This window comes from Symphalangus syndactylus, chromosome 1 (assembly GCF_028878055.3).
Source record: "Symphalangus syndactylus isolate Jambi chromosome 1, NHGRI_mSymSyn1-v2.1_pri, whole genome shotgun sequence".
NCBI lineage: Eukaryota > Metazoa > Chordata > Mammalia > Primates > Hylobatidae > Symphalangus > Symphalangus syndactylus.
The window spans coordinates 106,043,291-106,062,775 of record NC_072423.2 but is presented as its reverse complement, the minus strand read 5'-3'; the positions used below and the strand labels follow the sequence as shown (position 1 = coordinate 106,062,775).

The 19,485-nt window shown below is 42.1% G+C and overlaps 1 protein-coding gene across 5 annotated transcripts in view; it reads left to right on the top strand.

The window, feature by feature from the left end:
• Window positions 1–19,485, top strand: part of CACNA2D3 (calcium voltage-gated channel auxiliary subunit alpha2delta 3) — a 959,332-nt gene that overhangs the window by 764,449 nt on the left and 175,398 nt on the right. For all 5 annotated transcript variants that reach the window (XR_010122405.1, XR_010122406.1, XM_055273813.2 and 2 more), the window contains 2 exons: window positions 2,427–2,548; window positions 5,428–5,508. Coding sequence is in view for 3 of the 5 variants with exons in the window: in XM_055273813.2 (XP_055129788.1) it covers window positions 2,427–2,548; window positions 5,428–5,508 (203 nt within the window). In the remaining 2 variants the exon portion in view is untranslated. The remainder of the gene's footprint in view (window positions 1–2,426; window positions 2,549–5,427; window positions 5,509–19,485) is intronic.

Below are 19,485 nucleotides of genomic sequence, written 5' to 3'. Positions count from 1 at the left end.
GGGCTAATGGGGATCAAGTGCTGCAGGCTCCTGCTGGCTGCCCTGGGTGCCAGCACTGTCCCGGACAGCAGGGCACTGGACACCCAGATGTGCAGCATTCCATATCCATTGCCAGCCACCCCCAAAGCCTGAATGTCACTGTCTTAAGTGAGGACCACTTCATACCTTCCAACCAAGCTACCATCTCATCCACCACGACTCTGGAAAAAGGCCCCCTGTGGCACCATTAACCTGTGCTGCATAGACAGGGCACCTCTTAGCTGTAATGACCACTGAACAGACCTGCTGGGAGTGCAAACACCTTCTGCTCAGCCGTGGCTGCACCTGTGACCCGGGGTAGAAAGCAGCAATGCATCCTGCCATGGGCCAGGCAACAGAGGCTCCTCCTCACACCATCCAGGTCAGGTTTATGAAGAATTTCATGTCTAGCCAAAGAAATGAAAAGGCTAAAATTTCAGTATTCCTGAAGCCTGATGACTTTTAGATTAGGAAACATGACCACTGAATACAGCAGCACAAGAAAGAGCTTGTCTACCAAGATGAGCCTGGAAGTCCTGACCTCCAGCGTTCTAGATAGCACAGGGGATCTCTGCACTTTCTTAATCTTGCACGTGACTCCAGAGTTGGCCTTAGCCTTCTGAATGAGAGAAGAGTGCTTTGTAAAAATTTTTCTTTTAAACATTTTTAATTTCTGGAGAGTCATTTTGTCAATAACAGTCAAGATCAAATGCAAGCAGCTGTGCTATGTCAGACCATTTTTGACCTACAATTACCAGTTCTAGTAGCACAAAATTTTATAACAGTATTAACAAAGTAGAGCACTTATGAAGACGGCCATACAGACAAATGAATTTAAACGAATTGAGAAATTTTATTTTTGAAGATATAGGAAATTGTGTTTAATATTGGAGGAGCTCTTATCTGGATATGAGATTAGATTTTTCTTGTGATCATTAAGCATACACCAAGCGCCTGCTGAGAGCCAGGCCCTGGGAATATTGGGAAGAGGAAGGTCCCAGACCTTAGAAATGGGTTAGGACATGCTAGTACAAGTTACAGGGAGGTAGATTCCAGAGCTATCTAAGAACCTGAAGGGTGACCTCCAAGGGCATGGGCCTCCTCTCCAAAAGTGGGCACTCCATCTTTGGTAGAGGTGAAGGGAACCCTCGTTAGACACACCCTGCAACTACTGAATGCTTTCCTGAACTGGGTGCCAAGTTCAGGAAACCAACCAGTTACAACTTAGCCTGAAAATTTCTCTCCATGGTCCTTGCGATCCAACTCTCTGCTGCAAACTGCTGGGTTGAAAGTGGTGCCATTTCTGCTTCAACTCATGGCCTCTTCCCTACCTATACGTTGTCCCCTGATTGGTCTCCCTTCCGGAAAAATGTCTGCAGCAGACTGTGGCCTAACCAGGCGGTCATTCCGCCACCGCCCGAGTTGCACCGTATCAGCCAAGATGAGGCGCTTCAGGTGCTGCAGAGCACATGTGACTCTCTAGAGGGATGTCAGTCAATAGTCATGCACTGGGGCTTGAGTATGCTTAAGGCTCTGTGAAGAGTGCACAAATGTGAACAAATCTCTTGTCCTCAGAGATCTTGGGAGGTCTAGGGAGGGGATATGATGATTGTGCAGGCCAAAAAATAAATAAAAAGCTATAAGAAAGTTACCAAGATTGTGGGGGCCCAGGGTGTGGCAAGAGCTTGCATGTGTTTCTGTAGATTCATGTGGTAGATGGTAGATGAGGCGCACTTTGAAAATGAGTGTGATTTTGAGAGAAAGAGATGGAAAGAAGAATGCACCTAGCATTCCCGATAGACAAGCTCTCTGCGCAGAAGGCAGGGAGTCAGTGGAGGGTGGGGATGCACACAGGGGGCACGAGCAGGCCTGTTTGTCCAGAGAGGAGGCAGGTGATGGAAGAAGGTGCAAAGATCTCAGTGTGGGCTCACATTTACTTCCTTTGCACTTCTTTTGAGAAGCGTGTTTACCTTCTTTACACTTGCTCTAAGAAGAATGAGATCTACTTAAGAAGTTGATTCTCCCAGGGGTATGATGAGTATATGTGTGTGAGTTTTAAAGCCAGACAAAGCTTTCTGGTTTAGAGGGGACATCCTTGGGTTATCTGATAGGATTTCTGTAGGCTTTGTTTGTTTGCTTGGCTTCAGACTTTTAAGACAATTCGTTCACTAGATAGACAAGGAAAAATCATTTTACCCACACAGAATTTGACTCCCAGAGCTCTGCAAGATATTTTTGAGTAATCTGGGGTGCCCAGTGTTAAGTGAGGCCCCCTCTATACTGAGAAAGGCAAGTTGAGGTTCTAAAAGTGAACACTGGTTTTACCCGATGAAGGCTGTCGGGGTGCTCCAGGCCCACCTTTACTCTGCTGAGTGATGCACGTTCTTCTGATTCTTTTCCACTTCAAGGGACTTCCTGAAAGCTGGCGACAAGGAGAACATTTTTAACGCAGACCATTTCCCTCTCTGGTACCGAAGAGCCGCTGAGCAGATTCCAGGGAGCTTCGTCTACTCCATCCCGTTCAGCACTGGTGGGTGCCCTTGTTGGAGGCGGGCTCTGTCTGTCTGGTCCAGTGGGTCTGGGCATTGTGTGCAGGGTGTTGGGGAGCTGCCTGAATGCTGAAAGGAACCAAGTTCAACCCTCAGAGCCAGTGCTGAATATTGGGTCAGCCCTGAACCAGTGACCTGTTCCATAAGAGTAATAGCCTCAAAGAAAAGGAAGGTTTTTCCTTTACCAGATTATGTAAATGTATTTCAGGAAGCAGGGCTGATGTTTTGCACCCTATGGGATTTTAATACAAACTTGTCAGTCAGTTTTTTAAAGGTAGTCATGGCCCCACTTAGAGAAAATTCAAGCATCCCTTGCCAGAACCTTAGTGAGTCACATCCCTACAGAGGTCCACTGTTCCCCATTTGAACTGAATTGATTTAAATTGATATGCTGGACTAAGGACTGACTTTGTATAACCATGTGCCCTCTTGACAGGAGCCTGCAGTTACCAGTGACAGGCATGTAGCCAATTAGTTTTTCAGTCCTAAGAGTTTATGATATGATAGTATAAAAAATTAAAGTCACCTGCCTCCAAAAAGAACTGAATGCTATCTTATTTCCACCAGTTTTGGAAGCAAAACATACTGGAAATGCTTCAGTGTTCCTCATTTTTTTTTTTTTTTTTTTTTTTTTGCCTCATGCATCTGGTATTTTGGGTACTCACTCTATACTGCTTATTGCAGAAACTTCAGAGATGAACAAAACCTAGTTCTGTAAACTTGGGTTGCTCTGGAAAGTTCAATCAGTAGTTATATTTTACATATATCAGTTCCTTTCATATTAATCTTCTACAAATATTCCTAATTCAATCCTAAGGGAAGTTCTCCAGGGTTTGTGCCCAATCCCCCTCCCTAAAGCTTGGTGCTTTCTCATTTCCATGACTGAAAATGTTTTCAGAAAGGGTGCTTTTGAAATTTGTAGAAAACAAAGAGTGCTCTTATAATTGGTTGAATGGGCTCATTAGGAAGACAGTCCCTCGTCAGTGGACATATTTAAGGAGAGGCTGAATGTTATTGATGAGATTCTTTGCTGGTTGGGATTTCACACTAGATTGTCTGTTAGATTATTTTCAGGTCTAAGGTTCTTTGGGTCTGTGCTCCTTTGCTGATAGACCTGTGTGTATGCCTGCCTGTAGTTATGTGTGCTTTCTCAAATATAAATTTCCAGGTGTCTGAAGCTCGCTTGCTTGCTTTCTTTTCTTTTTTTTCTTTCTTTGTGTCTTTCTTTTCTTTCTGTCTCTTTCTTTCTTTCTTTCCTTTCTTTCTTTCTTTCTTTCTTTCCTTCTTTTTCTGTCTGTCTGTCTCTCTGTCTTTTTTTTGAGACAGCGTCTTGCTCCATCACCCAGATTGGAGTGCAGTGGCATGATCTTGGCTCACTGCAACCTCTGCCTTCTGGGTTCAAGCGATTCTCCTGCCTCAGCCTCCTGAGTGGCTGGGATACAGGCACCCGCCACCATACCCAGCTAATTTTTGTATTTTTAGTAGAGGTGGGGTTTTACCATGTTGGCCAGGCTAGTCTCTAACTGCTGACCTAAAGTGATCCACCCTCCTTGGCTTCCCAAAGTGCTGGGACCATGCCTGGCCTGAAGCTCTTTCTTTATGCTCGTCTGCACCACACTTTATTGCTGAAAATATCAAGAGACAGTGAACTTTTCATTCTGCTGCAGACCTATGAATAATAACATTGTCTTCTATGAAGCAATCTCTTAAGACTTCCTTGTCACAGTCCTCTAAAGAAAAAAATAGAACTTAGCTTGCTGTTCTTCTGATTCTGGAATCATCGAGTTAACTAAAGCTGTTGTTGGATTGGTTTGGTAACTGGGATTTTCACCAAACTTTCAATGTAACGGTATAATGAAGTGAGTTTACCTGTTCATGACAAAGTTACAGATGATGTAACATCTTAGGACATTTCATAACCCCCTTAGAGTCAGGGAAAATCTTAAAAATCACCAACTACAAGTCTCTGTGGCGGAGCTCTCTCTAATTTTCTCTGCTATGTATTGAATACCTGTACAAACTAGAAAAGAAACTGGTTTTTATTGCTGCTTAAACTTGGGCCAGGAGAAAATTTCTCATTGCTTTGGTCCTAAGTGTATTCAAATTCAGGTTTGACTTTTCCCTGCTTCTCAATTCAATTGGATTTCATCCAACTTGCATTCATTGAGCACCTTTTAGCAGGTGGGCATTGGACTAAATTATTAACTCCAGGCATTCAGAATTTGTGCTCAGTATCTTTTAATTCATGGATATTGGAACCATTGCTGGTAATTGAAAATCTCTTAATACTAATGCCATATTGTTACCAGAATAATAATAGTTTGGAGTGAAGATTATGCTCTAGCTCTATCCCTGTTTAGAGTAATTTTGCCCAGAAAAACTGGGCTCGAAATTACAATTTTATAGATTGGTAAAGATTTAACCAATGAATCAGAGCTAAAGTTGCCAACTTGTAAAATAATTTCAAAGCCCTCATACAGCTCTTCATGGTTATATTTAGACAGGCAGTGTAAATATGACCACTGACACAAATAAACACTGCAATTTGAAACCACAGATTACCAAAAAATGTGGTCCCTCGATGGTGGTCAATGGTTTTGATGTGAAGAGGCTGGATGTTCCCCAGTGCACTGGTGGTCATAACTCAACTCGCTGATTGCTTCAGGTGGGAGGACTTGCAGCACCGCACTCATGGCCTGGCAGCGTAGCCAGAGCATCCACACCTCAGAGGACTCTGGGGCCTGGGACCGAGCCCCAGAACAATTTGCAGAATTGGTGACTGTGGACCAATATGATTACTCTCTTAACGTGTACACTGTAATTATCTTCATTTTTGTTGTGGTGTTTTTTCTTTTCACAGGACCAGTCAATAAAAGCAATGTGGTGACAGCGAGCACATCCATCCAGCTCCTGGATGAACGGAAATCTCCTGTGGTGGCAGGTAAATAATTGACTCAATCCATGAAGACAAAGTAACCATGGCACCCATTCATCTGGCCAGTGGCCTACTTCTACGTAGCACACTTATCCTCCAAAAAGGTTTTCAAGGAGAAAACAATTTTAAGTTACTTCCTTCTCAGCTTGGTGTCATCTCCTTCAAACCAAGACTCTGACAGCTGGTGGTGGTTGATGTGAAAACAGAAAACGTTCCCAGGGTTTCTATCCTTAAACTCTGAGCCAGTAAGAAATTGTCAGTACGTGCTGAGGAGAATTTGTGGATGCTACGTAGCATGTTCATTCAAAGTAAACTCCAGATCTCCAGCTTCTGAGTCATTAGGATGACAGTGGGCATACAAGGAAATTGCAGGTTTGTTTTAGGCAAACACAAACTGAAATGTGCCCTTCTCCAGAGAGACTGAGATTTTCATCCCCCTAATCCCCCTGGGGAATTATAGAGTTAGCTGTATCTGCAGGTGGTGCGTTTGGGACGAGGGGAAAGCCAAAATATTATATGACTGAGAGTCTTGAATTGTCAAAGAAATCCTATTTCTGGCCTTTTCCATTTCTGTCACTTTTTAGGAGTATCAGCAGCTGTCTGTGGATGGCTAGGGGCTTTCATTGGTGGCATTTGGCCTAAAGGGCAGGCGACTACCAAAAAGCCCGCTTTGAAGACAAATGCTGACATAAAAACAGGCCCGAGGGTGTGTCTGGCGCATGGTTTATTCTGATCATTTTGGAGCCCTTGGTTGATGGGTGGGTGATATGCTCCAAGCACCATCCTGGTATTGGCTGGGTTTACTAAAGAGAGCGATTTTTGTTTTCCAGCAGTCTCCCTCAATAAGTTGTACTTTAGGGTGACTTTGAACATCCACTTCTGTGTCTTCACACACTGAATATTTGTGGGAAGGAGTGCAAATGGAGCAGATGGAAGAGACGTTTTTGAAGTGGTTGTTCTTTGGCGAGGAAATACTGCTTTTTTACCCCCACTTTATTTCTTTTTTTTTTTCCTTTTTTAAAATTATTATTATACTTTCAGTTTTAGGGTACCTGTGTACAATGTGCAGGTTCGTTACATATGTATCCATGTGCCATGTTGGTGTGCTGCACCCATTAACTCATCATTTAGCATTAGGGATATCTCCTAATGCTATCCCTCCCCCCTCCCACCATCCCACAACAGTCCCCGGAGTGTGATGTTCCCCCTCCTGTGTCCATGTGTTCTCATTGTTCAATTCCCACCTATGAGTGAGAACATGCGACATTTGTTTTTTTGTCCTTCCGATAGTTTACTGGGAATGATGGTTTCCAGTTTCATCCATGTCCCTACAAAGGACATGAACTCATCGTTTTTTATGGCTGCATAGTATTCCATGGTGTATATGTGCCACATTTTCTTAATCCGATCTATCCTTGTTGGACATTTGGGTTGGTTCCAAGTCTTTGCTATTGTGAATAGTGCCGCAGTAAACATACGTGTGCATGTGTCTTTATAGCAGCATGATTTATAGTCCTTTGGGTATATACCCAGTAATGGGATGGCTGGGTCAAATGGTATTTCTAGTTCTAGATCCCTGAGGAATCGCCACACTGACTTCCACAATGGTTGAACTAGTTTACAGTCCCACCAACAGTGTAAAAGTGTTCCTATTTCTCCACATCCTCTCCAGCACCTGCTGTTTCCTGACTTTTTAATGATGGCCATTCGAACTGGTGTGAGATGGTATCTCATTATGGTTTTGATTTGCATTTCTCTGATGGCCAGTGATGATGAGCATTTTTTCATGTGTTTTTTGGCTGCATAAATGTCTTCTTTTGAGAAGTGTCTGTTCATGTCCCTCACCCACTTTTTGATGGGGTTGTTTGTTTTTTTCTTGTAAATTTGTTTCAGTTCTTTGTAGATTGTGGATATTAGCCCTTTGTCAGATGAGTAGGTTGCGAAAATTTTCTCCCGTTTTTTAGGTTGCCTGGTTACTCTGATGGTAGTTTCTTTTGCTGTGCAGAAGCTCTTTAGTTTAATTATATCCCATTTGTCAATTTTGGCTTTTGTTGCCATTGCTTTTGATGTTTTAGACATGAAGTCCTTGCCCATGTCTATGTCCTGAATGGTATTGCCTAGGTTTTCTTCTAGGGTTTTTATGGTTTTAGGTCTAACATGTAAGTCTTTAATCCATCTTGAATTAATTTTTGTATAAGGTGTAAGGAAGTGATCCAGTTTCAGCTTTCTACATATGGCTAGCCAGTTTTCCCAGCACTACTTATTAAATAGGGAATCCTTTCCCCATTGCTTGTTTTTGTCAGGTTTGTCAAAGATCAGATCGTTGTAGATATATGGCATTATTGCTGAGGGCTCTGTTCTGTTCCATTGATCTATGTCTCTGTTTTGGTACGAGTACCATACTGTTTTGGTTACTGTAGCCTTGTAGTATAGTTTGAAGTCAGGTAGCATGATGCCTCCAGCTTTGTTCTCTTGGGTTAGGATTGACTTGGCGATGCGGGCTCTTTTTTGGTTCCATATGAACTTTAAAGTAGTTTTTTCCAATTCTGTGAAGAAAGTCATTGGTAGCTTGATGGGGATGGCATTGAATCTATAAATTACCTTGGACAGTATGGCCATTTTCACGATTGATTCTTCCAACCCATGAGCATGGAATGTCCTTCCATTTGTATCCTCTTTTATTTCATTGAGCAGTGGTTTGTAGTTCTCCTTGAAGAGGTCCTTCATATCCCTTGTAAGTTGGATTCCTAGGTATTTTATTCTCTTTGAAGCAACTGTGAATGGGAGTTCACTCATGATTTGGCTCTCTGTTTGTCTGTTATTGGTGTACAAGAATGCTTGTGATTTTTGTACATTGGTTTTGTATCCTGAGACTTTGCTGAAGTCGCTTATCAGCTTGAGGAGATTTTGGGCTGAGACAATGGGGTTTTCTAGATATACAATCATGTCATCTGCAAACAGGGACAGTTTGACTTCCTCTTTTCCTAATTGAATACCCTTTATTTCCTTCTCCTGCCTGATTGCCCTGGCCAGAACTTCCAGCACTATGTTGAATAGGAGTGGTGAGAGAGGGCATCCCTGTCTTGTGCCAGTTTTCAAAGGGAATGCTTCCAGTTTTTGCCCATTCAGTATGATATTGGCTGTGGGTTTGTCATAGATAGCTCTTATGATTTTGAGATACATCCCATCAATACCTAATTTATTGAGAGTTTTTAGCATGAAGCGTTGTTGAATTTTGTCAAAGGCCTTTTCTGCATCTATTGAGATAATCATGTGGTTTTTGACTTTGGTCCTGTTTATATGCTGGATGACATTTATTGATTTGCATATGTTGAATCAGCCTTCCATACCAGGGATGAAGCCCACTTGATCATGGTGGATAAGCTTTTTGATGTGTTGCTGGATTTGGTTTGCCAGTATTTTATTGAGGATTTTTGCATCAATGTTCAATAAGGATATTGGTCTAAAATTCTCTTTTTTGGTTGTGTCTCTGCCCGGTTTTGGTATCAGGATGACACTGGCCTCATGAAATGTGTTAGGGAGGAGTCCCTCTTTTTCTATTGATTGGAATAGTTTCAGAAGGAATGGTACCAGTTCCTCCTTGTACCTCTGGTAGAATTCGGCTGTGAATCCATCAGGTCCTGGACTCTTTTTGATTGGTAAGCTATTGATTATTGCCACAATTTCAGAGCCTGTTATTGGTCTATTCAGAGATTCAACTTCTTCCTGGTTTAGTCTTGGGAGGGTGTATGCGTAGAGGAATTTATCCATTTCTTCTAGATTTTCTAGTTTATTTGCATAGAGGTGTTTGTAGTATTCTCTGATGGCAGATTGTATTTCTGTGGGATCGGTGGTGAGATCCCCTTTGTCATTTTTTATTGTGTCTATTTGATTCTTCTCTCTTTTCTTCTTTATTAGTCTTGCTAGCAGTCTATCAATTTTGTTGATCTTTTCAAAAAACCAGCTCCTGGATTCATTAATTTTTTTGAAGTGTTTTTTGTGTCTCTATTTCCTTCAGTTCTGCTTTGATTTTAGTTATTTCTTGCTTTCTGCTAGCTTTTGAATGTGTTTGATCTTGCTTTTCTAGTTCTTTTAATTGTGATGTTAGGGTGTCAATTTTGGATCTTTCTTGCTTTCTCTTGTGGGCATTTAGTGCTATAAATTTCACTCTACACACTGCTTTGAATGTGTCCCAAGGATTCTGGTATGTTGTGTCTTTGTTCTCGTTGGTTTCAGAGAACATCTTTATTTCTGCCTTCATTTCGTTATGTACCCAGTAGTCATTCAGGAGCAGGTTGTTCCGTTTCCATGTAGTTGAGCGGTTTTGAATGAGTTTCTTAATCCTGAGTTCTAGTTTGATTGCATTGTGGTCTGAGAGACAGTTTATTACAATTTATGTTCTTTTACATTTGCTAAGGAGAGCTTTACTTCCAACTATGTGGTCAATTTTGGAATAGGTGTGGTGTGGTGCTGAAAAAAATGTATATTCTGTTGATTTGGGGTGGAGAGTTCTGTAGATGTCTATTAGGTCTGCTTGGTGCAGAGCTGAGTTCAATTCCTGGGTATCCTTGTTAACTTTCTGTCTCGTTGATCTGTCTAATGTTGACAGTGGGGTGTTAAAAATCTCCCATTATTATTGTGTGGGAGTCTAAGTCTCTTTGTAGGTCACGGAGGACTTGCTTTATGAATCTGGGTGCTCCTGTATTGGGTGCATATATATTTAGGATAGTTAGCTCTTCTTGTTGAATTGATCCCTTTACCATTATGTAATGGCCTTCTTTGTCTCTTTTCATCTTTGTTGGTTTAAAGTCTATTTTATCAGAGACTAGGATTGCAACCCCTGCCTTTTTTTGTTTTCCATTTGCTTGGTAGATCTTCCTCCATCCCTTTATTTTGAGTCTATGTGTGTCTCTGCATGTGAGATGGGTTTCCTGAATACAGCACACTGATGGGTCTTGACTCCTTATCCAATTTGTCAGTCTGTGTCTTTTAATTGGAGCATTTAGCCCATTTACATTTAAAGTTAATATTGTTATGTGTGAATGTGATCCTGTCATTATGATGTTAGCCTGTTATTTTGCTCGTTTGTTGACGCAGTTTCTTCCTAGCCTCGATGGTCTTTACAATTCCACCTGTTTTTGCAGTGGCTGGTACCAGTTGTTCCTTTCCATGTTTAGTGCTTCCTTCAGGAGCTCTTTTAGGGTAGGCCTGGTGGTGACAAAATCACTCAGCATTTGCTTGTCTGTAAAGGATTTTATTTCTCCTTCACTTACGAAGCTTAGTTTGGCAGGAAATGAAATTCTGGGTTGAAAGTTCTTTTCTTTAAGAATTTTGAATATTGGCCCCCACTCTCTTCTGGCTTGTAGAGTTTCTGACAAGAGATCAGCTGTTAGTCTGATGGGCTTCCCTGTGTGGGCAACTCGACCTTTCTCTTTGGCCACCGTTAACATTTTTTCCTTCATTTCAACTTTGGTGAATCTGACAATTATGTGTCTTGGAGTTGCTGTTCTCGAAGAGTATCTTTGTGGCGTTCGCTGTATTTCCTGAATCTGAATGTTGGCCTGCCTTGCTAGATTGGGGAAGTTCTCCTAGATAATATCTTGCAGAATGTTTTCCAAGTTGGTTCCATTCTCCCCGTCACTTTCAGGTATACCAATCAGACGTAGGTTTGGTCTTTTCACATAGTCCCATATTTCTTGGAGGCTTTGTTCATTTCTTTTTATTCTTTTTTCTCTAAACTTCCCTTCTCGCTTCATTTCATTCATTTCATCTTCCATCACTGATACCCTTTCTTCCTGTTGATCGCATCGGCTACTGAGTCTTCTGCAGTCTTCATGTAGTTCTCGAAACTTGGCTTTCAGCTCCATCAGCTCCTTTAAGCACTTCTCTGCATTGGTTATTTTAGTTAAACATTCGTCTAATTTTTTTTCAAAGTTTTTAACTTCTTTGCCATTGGTTTGAATTTCCTCCTGTAGTTTGGAGTAGTTTGATCATCTGAAGCCTTCTTCTCTCAACTCGTCAAAGTCATCCTCCATCCAGCTTTGTTCCATTGCTGGTGAGGAACTGCATTCCTTTGGAGGAGGAGAGGTGCTCTGCTTTTTAGAGTTTCCAGTTTTTCTGCTCTGTTTTTTCCCCATCTTTGTGGTTTTATCTACTTTTGATCTTTGATGATGGTGATGTACAGATGGGTTTTTGGTGTGGATGTCCTTTCTGTTTGTTAGTTTTCCTTCTACCAGACAGGACCCTCAGCTGCATGTCTGTTGGAGTTTGCTAGAGGTCCACTCCAGACCCTGTTTGTCTGGGTGTCAGCAGCAGTGGCTGCAGAACAGCAGATTTTCGTGAACCGCAAATTCAGCTGTCTGATCGTTCCTCTGGAAGTTTTGTCTTAGAGGAGTACCTTGCCGAGTGAGGTGTCAGTCTGTCCCTACTGGGGGGTGCCTCCCAGTTAGGCTGCTCAGGGTTCACGGACCCACTTTAGGAGGCAGTCTGCCCGTTCTCAGATCTCCAGCTGCATGCTGGGAGAACCACTACTCTCTTCAAAGCTGTCGGACAAGGACATTTAAGTCTGCAGAGATTACTGCTGACTTTTTTTTGTCTGTGCCCTGCCCCCAGAGGTGGAGCCTGCAGAGGCAGGCAAGCCTCCTTGAGTTCGAGCTTCCTGGCTGCTTTGTTTACCTAAGCAAGCCTGGGCAGTGGCCGGCGCCCCTCCCCCAGCCTCACTGCTGCCTTGCAGTTTGATCTCAGACTGCTGTGCTAGGAATCAGCGAGACTCCGTAGGCGTAGGACCCTCTGAGCCAGGTGTGGTACACAGTCTGGTGTGCCGTTTTCCAAGCCCATTGGAAAAGCGCAGTATTAGGGTGGGAGTGACCCGATTTTCCAGGTGCCATCTGTCACCCCTTTCTTTGACTAGGAAAGGGAACTCCCTGACCCCTTGCGCTTCCTGAGTGAGGCATTGCCTCGCCCTGCTTCGGCTCTCTCACAGTGCGCTGCACCAACTGTCCTGCACCCACCGTTTGGCACTCCCTAGTGAGATGAACCTGTTACCTCAGATGGAAATGCAGAAATCACCCGTCTTCTGCATCACTCACACTGGGAGCTGTAGACCGGAGCTGTTCCTATTCGGCCATCTTGGCTCCACCCCCCCACCCCCCCCACTTTATTTCTGACTTGGCCTATGTATAATTGTATTAGTAGGGTTGAAAGATTTGGGGATAGTTGCCCTGGTTATTCCTGAGTTACTGGGTATGACAAGGATGACAGCCTTATGTATCTGACCTGTGGCTCATCTTGAACTAAGCAGACCTATTCTTAATCAGCCAGGAGATACGGGCTCTGAGGATTCACAGTTGCTGTCTTCAAATTTTGTCACTTAATGTCTCATGTTCCTTGAGAAAAGTGGGAGACAGGATCATTTAACTCAACAAGATTTATTTATGCTTAAAGGAGGTCAGACTTGCTTACCTCCAGGCTGGTCCAGCGAGCTAATTCTGAAGGCATGTTATCTCCCGGGAGCTGAGGCCACATGCAGCAGCTGTCAAAGACATGGTCTGGCCAGAATATCTGGTTGTCTGTTTGAAATTTCTTTTTAAAACCCTTTCTTTGGGTTTCTAGTTTAGTCATCATGAAGGATGAGCCCTAAGGTCACTGTGCCTGTCTCAGCCACCTCTGTCCAAGTTTACAAACTATGCTCACATCTTTCCAAATGCCTTACATTTCATAAATGCCTATTTGGCTGAGTATGGGTGAAACGTGGTCTGAGCCTGAACACTGTGTATCCAGTCTAGAGAAGAAAGTGCACTTTCCAAATGCTATGCCAGTCTATTGTCAAGTTGCATCACTGGCCATAGACCACAGGCAGGTCACGAGACACAGTTTTGTCCACCCTGAGTAGGTGGGGAAGGCACCCTCCCATTTACTGCTTCTCTGTGTATACCAAATGGCCCCCATTTTCACAAGATAATTACAGAGCAAGGCCAAGAAGCAAGGTCATTTAAAGAACCGTATTTAGTCCTTACCTTTTAGAATTGGTGACTATTAACCTTTTTCAAACTTTGGTAGACATAAGATAAAACAGAATTGCTTTATTTTGATGTTGAAGACTGCTGTGGGTGCAGCACCACGAAGGCAGTGACCTCAAGAAGACCTCTCTGTCTCCAAAAACAGAGTGGCCTCTTCAGCACCCCCGCCCCAAGTTTTCCTGACTCTGACTCAACCGTCATGTCACTGTGTGATTAGGTTTGGTAACTTTCCTCTGTGTATTTTCCTCAAATTATGTAGACACCGTTTACCACTCTAAAATTAAAAAGGCCATTTTAATTGGGGAAGAAGCCTTGTTTTGGCAGATGAAGATGAATATGTGAGCAGGCTTTTCTCCCATCAGTGTGCCCCAACAGCAGATGGGAGACAGCCGACTGGCAGGAATGTTAGGTTTCAATGAAATCCTTGTGTTAAAGTGGAACTCTTCTGAAAGAAGAGGTGTACAACTATGCAAATAATTATTGAGGACTCCTTGGAAAGGCCAGCTTCGCTCCCAGGCCTGACCTGGTCATCTCATGTTCATTGGCTATATATGTCTGGGATAGAAAGAGGTTTTTTTGTTTTATTTTCTTGTTTTTTGTTTTATTCTCTTCTTTCTCTTTTGTGTGCTTTCTTTTTTAAACAAAAACATTTAGATACTCATCTGTCAATGACACCTTTGAAGAAAGGCCAGTCAGACTGGGCAAGATTCCATTTGTACACCAGCCTTGGTGCATAAATGGGCCCCATCCATCTTCCCGGCCTATGACATTGCTTACAGTCCTTCTCTTGAGAAGCCTGCCAACTCTCCAGCTGCTACCAGTGTGCTGCATTTTCTTAATTGCTTTCCCACTGCCCAGGAAGAAGTGGTGGGACTCTCCCTTTGGCCTACCAAGTCTCATCCTAGCCCTGGAACCTTCTGTCGTGTCAGGTTCCTCATCCATCGTATTATTCTGACTGCAAATGCAGATCTTGGACTGTAAGGTCCACGCAGTTTATCATTCACTCTATAACTTGCTAAATGTGCGGTCTTGGGTCTCTAAAGTTCTATCTAAAATAGGCTTGGGATTATTACCTCCCTTGCCTTCCCCTGTGTCAATTCAGGGATAAAATGAGGAAACAAACAAGAAATTCTTGGGTAAGAAAGAAGAATAAAAATGCTAGAATTTAGGATAACCCGTTTTTATCTAAAAGTTGGTGGCATATTCATTCATTCAATAAATAAGTATTTCCTGAGCCTCTGCTTTTGCCAGGCACTCTAGCTGTAAATAAATAATAACCAGTGTCTTAATCCATTTTGTTTTGTTATAGCAGAATACCACAGAATGAGTAATTTTCTTTTTATTTAAGTTTATTTTAAGTTCAGGGGTACATGTGCATGTTTGTTACATAGGTAAACTGTGTTATGGGGGCCTGTTGTACAGATTAGTTTATTGCACAGGTATTAAGCCTAGTACCTATTAGTTATTTTTCCTGATCCTCTCCCTCCTCCCACCCTCCACCCTCCATTAGGCCCTAGTGCGTGTTGTTCCCCTCTCTGGGTCCATGTGTTCTCATCGTTTAGCTCCCATGTATAAGTGAGAACATGTGGTATTTGGTTTTCTCTTCCTGCATTAGTTTGCTAAGGATAATGGCCTGCAGTTCCATCTATGTTCCTGCAAAGGATATGATCTCATTCTTTTTTATGGCTGCATAGTATTCCATGGTGTATATGCACCACATTTTCTTTATCCAGTCTGTCATTGATGGGCATTTAGGTTGATTCCCTGTCTTTGCTATTGTGAATAGTGCTGCAGTAAACATACACATGGATGTGTCTTTATGATAGAATAATTTTTACTCCTTCGGGTATATACCCAGAAATGGGATTGCTGAGTAGGATGGTAGTTCTGTTTCCAGCCCTTTAAGGAATCGCAACACTGTTTTCTACAATGGCTGAACTAATGTACACTCCCAGCAGTGTATAAGCATTCCTTTTTCTCCCCAACTTCACTAGCATCCGTTATTTTTTGACTTTTTAATAATAGCCATTCTGACTGGTGTGAGATGGTATCTCATTGTGGTTTTGATTTGCATTTCTCTAATGATCAGTGATGTTGAGCTTTTTTTCATATGCTTGTGAGCCGTGTGTATGTCTTCTTCTGAAAAGTGTCTATTCATGTCCTTTGCCCACTTTTTAATGGGGCTATTTGTTTTTTCTTGTAAATTTGTTTAAGTTCTTTATAGATACAGGACATTAGACTTTTATCAGATGCTTAGTTTGCAAAAACTTTCTCCCACACAATGGGTAATTTATACAGAAAATAAATTTATTTCTTACAGTTCTGGAGGCTGCAAACCCCAAGATCCAGGTGCCCACATCTGGCAAGAGCCTTCGTGCTGTGTCATCTTATGGCAGAGGGCGGAAGGTAGAAGGGCAAGAGAGCACACACAAGAGAGGAGAAAGGGCAAAACCTATTTTGCCTTAACTTACTTTTTGTTGACTTTAGTTTTATAAATTACGCTGATCATGGTGGTGATTCTTTACTTTGTTCTCCCTGGAGAGACCTGGCCCACTAGTCCAGCAGTCATAGGCACTGCATCTACCGTATCAGGGTAGAAATGACCTGGTAAGAAGAAATGCAGGGAGGCAGAATTGAAGCAAGATGGAAGGTGTGGCCCTGCAGGAGACTTCTTCCCCTCCTCAAATTGTTTGTCTGACTTCCCTGTTTATCTTCTAGACCCTCCCTCTGACAAATACAAGATACTGAATCCCAATATTTGTTAACGATTTCAGACTTCTAGAGATGTTTAAAATATTAAATAATGAAATATGAATTGTGTGCACTTGCTTTAAAGTGTACCTTTTAACATACCAAAATCTAAAATTGCTCCTAAAAATGTTTCATTTTGATTTCTTAGATAGTTTTGAACTCTTTAAGGGCAAAGACCCAATTTTTTTTTATTCCCAGTGCCAAGTACAAGGGCTAACATACGGTCCATATGGGAGAGATACTGGATAAATAAATGATTCAAGGAAGACAGGCTTCATTTTCACCTTCTATATAGGTAGGTACATATTTATTGACCAGATAGTGGAAACATAGTACTTGACTAAAACTCTAAGACAGATAATCACTCAGTAGCTAAAACTCCAGTCCATACTATAGTAATATGATATTGATCAATATGAATATTTTAAGGAATAGAAAATTGTTTTGTGTCCCATCCCAAAAGCAACCTTGTTGGCCCAGTAGTTATCTCTGCATCAGTAGATGTCTTTTCTGAGGTCCAGGCATCTAAGGTGATGCTTAGAATAGCTAATCTGATCACATCAGCAGAAAAAAAGGAGTATAGACACGAGAGACATTGGTTTCTTTTAGAAACTGCTCTTTTTAAACAGCTTTATTGAGGTATGATTTATATATCTTTTTAAATTATAAAATTCAATGAATTTTAGTAAGTTTGGGAGTTGATTTGCAAGAAACACAGAACACTTTAGATCTGTCATTGGAGAAATTTGAAAATGTGGGTTATGTGGTCTCATTTGCATAACTCAGGGCAGTCTAATGAAGGGGAAGATCCCATTTAACCAGCTAATTAGGAAAGGGATTGATTAACATCAGTGATCATTAACTGTTGCCAAGTATGTGGTATTTAATCTGAACACAGTATTTGCTATGGGCCCTTCATTAGAGTTAGGTGAATAATGCTGGCAAAATGTTCTAGGCAAAGATTTAACTTGTCAACATTCCTTTGGTGGGATCTCACATGTTTGGTATGTAGGAGTTAACTAGTATGTCAGAAAGTATGTATCAAGTCTGCCTGGATAAACCTCTAGTTTTTAAAATCTGAGCAAAGGAACTATTTTATTTTGGCAAAAATGAAAACTTACTGATTAAACTAGTAGTTTCCAGCCAGGGGCGGTTTTGCCACCAGGGGACATTTGGCACCATCAAAAAACATTTTTGATTGGCACTACTGGTTAGGAGGGTGCTACTGGCATCTCATGGGTAGAGGTCAGGAATGGTGCTAAACATCTTGCAAAGCACAGGTCAGCCTCCACAACAAAGAATTATCTGGTTCACATGTCAGTAGTGCTGAGATTGAGAACTGTTGGGTTAAACTGACAGGTAAACTTCAACTCACTGCTTTCAAATTCAGTGTTTTTCCTTATAGACTAACAATCTTGATTCATTTCTTTATTTTAATTAACTCATTCAATAAATATATATATTACACCTACAATGTTCCTAGTGCTGGGGATACAGCTGTGAACAAGTACCCCAGAAGGCACCGTGGAGGGTGTCGGGGGATTGTCAATTGATCACAAGGGCACTGTTGGCATCGATGTCCAGAGACTGGGATGACAGCTTCCCAGTGAAGAATTGTTCCACACAAATGCTGCAGCACCCTCTGAGAATGCTGAGCATGGCCAAGTTGCTGCCAATGGAGAGCTTCCATTTGTGTGGCAGGTACAGACAAGTATTGCAGGAATGAGAGAAAGGAAGGGAAGGAAGGGAAGAAATGGAAGGAAGGAAGGAAGGAAGGATGGATGGATGGATGGATTTCTAGTAGTGGTAAATGCTCTCTAGAAATGGAGCAGGATTAGGAGATGAAATGTGGTTGGCAGTGGCAAAGGGGAGAGGAAGTGCGCAGCCATGTGCACATGGGTATGTGGTGGGGCAGTGCCTTTCCAGGTTGGGGGTGGTTCTAGAAGGCCTCCCTGATGAGGTGACATGAATGGAGGTCTGAATCATGAGACGCAGTCTGCAGTCATCATGCAAAGATATATAGGAAGAGCATTCCACGCAATGGGAACTAACGCCTCCAGTAACCTGGAATGAGATTCTTCATCCATGTGTCCATGTTCCACGTGGGTGCTGTGAGACCTGAGTGAGTCTCTTGGATTTTGGGGGTAGTTACCAGGTTCTACAACCAGAGCTGATGAGTAGGTGGGTAGCTGACCCAGGGAAAGTGGGAAACCCAAGGCAAGTCTTCGCTCTGAATGTCATCTATGAGGTGGGACTTTTTATATGTTTGACATTTTTATGAAGCTAACAAATGAGTACTATGCAGGGACAGAAGCAGGTCTAAGCCGGTGGGACTGACAACAGCAAACTTTATAGAAATGGGTTAGTGATGTAGCTATAGGTCACACTTTATTTAAAGTCTACAGCAGAGTTTGAGAGTGAGAGCTGGACATTAGAGCAGCTGCTCTGCATATCACACAGTAGCCGGTGACAAGGGCATGTTGAGGATTATTGCCCCAGGAATAAAAATAGCCCAGAGTTTTAAGAAACCGGATCCTCTGTGCTCACTCTCCAGGACACTTGCTCCAAGAGTTTCTGTCCCTTTCTAAACTCAAAGCTCCGACGCGCCCTCCACTCAAAAATGAGCAGCAGAATTTTGGGGTGAGACATCCTCATACCTGCTTGTGTGTTCTAAATCAGCAAGTTAAGCCACTTCTTTTAGAGGTCATGGTGGGATGTGGACATAAAAGACAGTGTGAACTGAGTATTTATGAGTGAGCACAGGCCATCCCCTTCCCCAGGCCTCACCCCTGTGCCTTCCTTTTCACATGTGCAAGAGGAGGTTGTTTGGTGCGGAGGTTGGATCTCTAATAGCCTCATTTTTAAAAGGTGGACATTTATTGTACCACCAGAGAAAAGGAAAGGAATTAACCAATATTGGAATATGTCTCATACCCAGATTCAGTCTTGCTTTTAGGGGAGTGTCTGATTCCTGTTGAGAGAAATAAATAAGTTTTTATGTATATAAAGTTTTTGGTAAATGCTTACATCTGGGTTGGTAATAATCATTAGCTGCTAAATTATTATTGTTGCTTTCTTCGTTAAGAATTACCATATGTTACGCCCACTACTGCTCACTAGTCAGTGCTGTTTCCTGTATTATGTTATTTTTTCTGAAAACTTGCATATTATATTAATAATATCTTGATATGTTTTGTATTAAAACTTTGAAACT